Genomic DNA, 6,117 nt, shown 5'->3' on the forward strand with positions numbered 1-6,117 from the left:
CTTAGGCAAAAGTACAAATTAAGGCCATTGGCCCATGTCCTTGTTCTCTTTCCATTGCCAGCTATGTACTACATCAAGATGTGTCTTACACCTAACCACAAGAATACCTCAGCCTATAGCATCAAGCTTTGTATACCCTTTCCTTTTACAAACAGTGGCCTCTTGGTAACCTTTTGGGCCTAAGAGTATGTATACCATAGACTCAGACCTCTCCCTTAGGGCCCTATAGAATCTGAAACAGCCTTGGGGAATGAGGGAACCTAAAACATTTTCTACAATAATTGCAGGGTGTTGGGACCTGGTGGGCTCATCCCATCGTTCCTGAGGATTGCTAGCTCTATGATCTGAATACAGCATGAAGAAGGCCTAGGCAAGAACCTCTAAAATGTGTGTTCCAGGAAGATGGCCCTTTTTGGCCAGGTCTATGCTACTATTGGGCATATAGCAGAAAAGCAAAGAGGAGAAATATGGCAAAGTAGTAAGATGGAGTTCCTTTTACTGACTGGGCTTATTATTTTTTTCACTTCATTCCTTTAATGTATTCTCCCACTAATTTCACAACTTAACTTCTTGGAAAACAGCTGAGTTTCATTACAAAACTAGCAATATGATAGAGGTATAAAATGTAGCACATAAAAGATCATATCAGTTATTCCAAAAACTGGATATATATACCGTTTACAGAATGGTGGTGCATGTTCATCCAGTTTTTTCCTAATATGTCTACATACACACACCCTCTCATACCTGGTCACAAATTTACTCATAATTGTTTTTTAAAATGTGATTATCCATTAACACATTTTTTCACTAACCATTTTCACATCATTAACCTTGAATAGCCCTACAAGACCTTCCCCTTCCCCACACAGACCTCAGGAGTCCCCTTTCCCAACACTTCAATTATTTCGTCTTCTACAAACTGAGACCTTCCTCCCTTGCTGCTCCTGACTCCTGCTGTTCTCCTCCTTCCTGAGGCTTCCTTTCAGCACTCCTACTCCCATTTTAGGAGGAAATATTCCCCCAATACACACACACACACACCACATAATCATATCCTGTCTCCTTCCTGACCTTGGATATCTCCATCGCCCCTTCTTGGGTTGAACCCTGCCCCCTTTTCTTGTCCAAGTTTGCAAATCACATGCTAAGAAGGTATATAGCATATAAATGGGAATTTCCTGGATAAAATTCCATTTTAGATAGCAGAAATAAATGATTGCTAGGATAGTATTTTATTCTCTCTCACTTCCAGAGTTCTGCTAGCATGCTAACAAATGTCTTTAATCCTCTAAATCAACAAGGAATAACAGTTTTTTGGACCAAAAAAAAACACATCTTAAAAATGAAGTCAAACATTTTTATTTTATTCATTCAAAAATTTCATTCTATAAACGTAACTTGGAAAAAGGCAATCTCAACTCAGGGGCAAAGGGAGGCCTTTTTGAGGAAAAAGCAGGCCTGAAATTAAGGGCCAACAGCAGATAAGTGCTAGGTAGTGCTGTTATGGGAAGGAGAGGCTTCAAAACTACTCACCAAAAAGCAACAAAATTTCTCATAATGTCAGTTAATGGCTAGAACACTTGTAAACCTCAAAGGAAACTGTAGACCCTTCAGGTCAGTGGGTGCATAATTCCTTTTGTGGTTTTAGGAGTATATCAAGGTAGCTCACACCCCAGGGTGTGTAGTGGGGGAAGGCTCATTCCCTATTTTCTCCTGTTCTCCTGAAGAGAGAGGGCTCAGGGCTTCAAACTCTGGCAGCAAGGCACGCCTCAGCCTTGCAGGACTAGGAGTGGAGACTGAGCCCACACCACAAAACTTAGGGGAAGAAGAGCATTGGTCAAAACAATTATTGGAGGAGGAAAAGGAAGAGGAGCAGGAGGAAGAGGAGGAGCTCTCCTCTTGCGGCTCATAGAAAGGAAAGAGCCTACCAGGAGGTGAGGGAGAGGAGGCCCGCATACGGACTGCATGCCAACGGGGCTGGGAATCACGGTTTGATACATCAGGAGAGCCTGAGTTGCTCTGGGACACAAGCTCTCCTGAGGCCAACCCGGGAGAAGGATTCAGGCCAGTAGGCACAGGCAGAGACAGGCGGCTTCTACGGTATGACCTCTGGGTAGGGTGGCTCGGGAGGACATGGCCTGGAGTTGTGCAGCCATTGCGGAGGGCAGGGCCTAGCGGATTGGCTCTGCTTTGGAGGGCAGGGCCTGATCCGGATGCACGGCTGCGAAGACCAGAGCTTGGCCTAGATGCACGGCCACGGGAAGCAGAGCTAGGGGCAGGGCCCGGCGCGGATGCACGGCGGCGGTGAGCAGGGCTTGGCCCAGATGCACCGCCACGGGAAGTAGAGCTAGGGGCAGGGCCCGGTGCGGATGCACGGCGGCGTTGAGCTGAGCCAGGCGCGGTTGCACGGCTGCGGGGAGCTGGACCGGTGGCGGACTCACGGCGGCGAGGAGCTGGACCGGTGGCGGACTCACGGCGGCGAGGAGCTGGACCGGTGGCGGACTCACGGCGGCGAGGAGCTGGACCGGTGGCGGACTCACGGCGGCGAGGAGCTGGACCGGAGGCGGACTCACGGCGGCGGGGAGCTGGCCCCGGCGCGGACGCGCAGCTGCTGGAAGCTGGGCCTGGCGCGGATGCACGGCGGTGAGGAGCTGGGCGCTTTGCGGCAGCAGGGCCTGACGTGGATGAGTGGCGAACCGGGAGAGAACGGCCTGGCACGGAAGCACTACCTCGGAAGGCAGGACCTGGTGCACGTGAACGACTGCAAAAAGCAGTGCCCAACCTGGAAGCATGGCTGGGGAAGGCGGGACCTGGCGGTGGGGCACGGCCATTGAAGACTGCAGGGCCTGGCCTGGCTGCTTGACTGCGGAGAACTGGGCCTGCTGCTCTGGCCTGACTCCGGAGGGCAGGACCCGGCCGGGACTCGTTACCCCACGAAGAAGCCCGAGAATGGCGGCGACCGCTAGGCTGAGACCCTGGAGAAAATGGCGGCAAGGACACGGGGCACTAAGGCCTGGGAAACCCAGGAAACAGCGCGCCGTGGAGGCTTCTGAACCTGGGCAGCCTCCTTGCCACTGGGCTGCTCCCTCCCACGCCTATTCCCCCGGGCTGCTCCCTCCCACGGCAGTTCCCCGAACTCTGACTCGTGGACGGGTTGGGGGTGGGGTGGCTGCCGGCCTGGCCGGCGTCCCTCAGGGCTCATCCCATGACGGCCACGCCGCCAGCATGTGAGGCCCGGAGACTCTGGCACGTCTCCGGCACCACACATCTCAGCTTTCATTAGGGACCACGGCCGCCCTGGAGGTCTTCACGCTCCCTCAGGGCCCGCGGAGGGCAGCCCCAGATACTCGCTGGTGCTCAAAATGGCGCCCAAGCCAGCCAGGAACGCTGTGTGGGGCGCCACCCCCCAACGGAGATAGATCGCTCAATCTGGGGGAATCGGCATTGGGATCGGGGTTGCCTGTCCTGTGGGCATCGCCAGGGGCAGGGGAGATCTCATTCTTGGGCCCTGTGGGCATCTCACCCCGCTTTTGCTTCTGTGCCTTCTCCTTGGACGATAGAGGGACCATGATGCCAGGTTCTCCCTCAGAGACGCAAGAGCGTTAGCCTCAGACACCGTCTAGCTAGAGCTCCGGCTGAAGGAGTGAGGATGGTAGGCGGAGCCGAATCGGAGCTCTGCTTCTGATTGGTTGGCTGGTATCACGTGGCTCTCGTCTAGGGAAGCGGGCCAACCTGGCTCCGTCTGGCGCCAAACCTGAAAATGTGCTCCGCGGTTCTGGAGTCTTTTGCTGCTAGTACCCGGATGTGAATTTCCATCCATACCTGGGCGTGTGTGTGTGTGTGTGTGTACAAGCGCGTGTTTCGAGTGTGTGTGTGTACAAGCACGCGTTTCGGGTGTGTGTGTGTACAAGCACGCGTTTCGGGTGTGTGTACAAGCGCGCGTTTTGAGTGTGCGTGTGTACAAGCGTGCGTTTCGAGTGTGTGTGTGTGTGTATGTGTACAAGCGCGCGTTTCGAGTGAGGAGATTGGGATGACGATGTTCTCTGTATAAACAGTTTAAGTCACCCTCAAATCAGTGTAGGTCGTCAGCATCATTCTGGTGGTGAAACTTTAGAACAGTGGCTTTAAAGAAACACCACACTGGCCAAAAGAAGATACCCCTGAGCCAGGCATCCTCCTGGACTCTGTCAGGACACTGGGCCCATGTGTGACTCCAGAAGCAACAATCACGGACTCCTCCCGGCATCTGAATGACCCTTCACTACAGTCTTGAAAGCAGCATGAAATCAAGGAAAAGGATGGGTCTTATGGTGTCTTAGCTCAGGATGTTCAGCACTGCTGCCATGCACCAGAGGTGTATTTTGAAGTAACATGCTTCCCCCTGCCTTATCTCCTGAGGCATGGACTGGAGTTGCCCAGGATTAAGGATAACACTGTCCTTAAATATACATCATTTGTGTGGGCTGTATAGTAATCCACTGATGAGTGTACATTAATGTATTTGACCCAGTCAACATTCTTGGCTACAGTTCTCCATTATGCAGTGATGCAGACTTAAAGTTTAATATTTAGACACTAATTTTTATTTTTTAAAATTTATTTATTTTGAGAGAGTGAACACTAGTGAGGGAGAGTGGCAGAGGGAGGGAGAGAGAGAGAGAATATCAAACAGGCTCCATGCTGGCAGCGCAGAGAATGAGGTGGGGCTTAGTCCCAGGAATGGTGGGATCATGACCTGAGCTGAAATCAAAAGTCAGATGCTTAACCAAGTGAGCTACCCAGCTTTCCCTGGACACTAATGTTTAGTCATTATTACAAAAATCATTACTATTGCATGCTCAGAACCCCAAGCAGAAAAGCAAATAGAACCTAAACTAGGAAACTTAGAATCTAATTATTGGAAATCTTTCATTATTTTTGGGAAAATGGCCATTTTTAAATAGTTCGTAGTTCTTTTGTTTCATAAAATGGTACTATTTATGCATACATATTATTTTGTAACCTGCCATTTGGGTCTAGAAAACACACTTTCCATATCAATAAATAGGTTTCCACAAGGCAAGCGTAACTACAAAATGTTCCTTTTATGGAGGAAGCTTACATTTTCAAACATTGCTATATTGATCAACACTTATGTTTTTTCCGACATAGTAATAAATATCATATAATAAAATAAAAATGGAACATAGAAAATGAAATAGTGATGAAGTACAGGATGGACTTCAATGAAGAATGTTCTGGTCATCTACCATTCTATACTATAGTGTTGTGGAGCAACATCTTTTATTTTTATTTTTTAATTTTTTAAAATGTTTTTATTTCTGAGAGATACAGAGACAGAGAGAGCAGGGGAGGGTCAGAGAGAGGGAGACACAGAATCTGAAGCAGTCTCCAGGCTCTGAGCTAGCTGTCAGCACAGAGCCCAACATGGGGCTCAAACCCACGGACCGTGAGATCATGACCCGAGATCTCTGCCCCTCCCCCGCTCATGCTCTGTCTCTGTCTCAAAAATAAACTATAAAAAAGTTAAATTTCATCATCTCAAAGTCCAGAATCTTATCCCAGTCATCTAAATCAAGCATGAATGAGCTGGGTAAAATCCATGCAGTACAACTCCTGGGTTACGATACCTTTCTAACTGGCCCCAGTGGCACTAACAAACTATCTTCCCCCAGCACACAATGCTGGGACAAGCATATAATAATACATATAACATTCCGGTTTAATATGGGGTAGGCTGGGGATGGGAATGGAAGGCAGAGAGGAGTTAGGGTCCCAAAGCAGTTTGGAAATTTAGCTGATTTCTACTAACAGTCTGTCCAAGGCAATCAGGGCTTTTTCTGAGGCCACTTAGGCCTCCCCTAGCATGTAACTCAAAATTCCTTCAGTCCTTGCCCACTACCTTGTTCCATAGCCACACCTACATTTTTAGCTGTTTGCAATGGTGGTGCCCCACATTCAGGTATCAAAATCTGTATTAGCTTTCTATTGGTGTAGAATAAATGATCACCCTCTTAACAGCTTAAAACAACCCCTATTTATTAGCTCCCAATTGTATAGGTCAGAAGTCTATGCCCAGTGTGACTGGATTCCCTGATCAGTCTCACACAATGA

General features: G+C 49.2%; 1 protein-coding gene across 1 annotated transcript; it reads right to left on the bottom strand.

Moving 5' to 3' along the window:
* Window positions 1-1,346: 1,346 nt before the first annotated feature.
* Window positions 1,347-3,601, bottom strand: LOC120226916 (EZH inhibitory protein-like). The gene is made up of 2 exons (XM_039225085.1): window positions 3,527-3,601; window positions 1,347-2,978 (listed from the first exon to the last, which is right to left on the bottom strand). The coding sequence occupies exons 1-2, from the start codon at window positions 3,570-3,572 to the stop codon at window positions 1,669-1,671; spliced, it is 1,356 nt and encodes a 451-aa protein (XP_039081016.1). The 5' UTR covers window positions 3,573-3,601; the 3' UTR covers window positions 1,347-1,668.
* Between the last annotated feature and the right edge of the window lie 2,516 nt (window positions 3,602-6,117).

Source organism: Hyaena hyaena, unplaced genomic scaffold (assembly GCF_003009895.1).
Source record: "Hyaena hyaena isolate Hyena2069 unplaced genomic scaffold, ASM300989v1 scaffold_1897, whole genome shotgun sequence".
Lineage (NCBI taxonomy): Eukaryota > Metazoa > Chordata > Mammalia > Carnivora > Hyaenidae > Hyaena > Hyaena hyaena.

Excerpts from the sequence above, each read along its gene's own strand:
- LOC120226916 (XM_039225085.1), bottom strand. The coding sequence starts at position 3,572 with ATGGTCCCTCTATCGTCCAAGGAGAAGGCACAGAAGCAAAAGCGGG. Across the intron at positions 2,979-3,526 it reads GGCACAGAAGCAAAAGCGGG|GGTCTCAGCCTAGCGGTCGC; the intron begins GTGAGATGCCCA and ends CATTTTCTCCAG.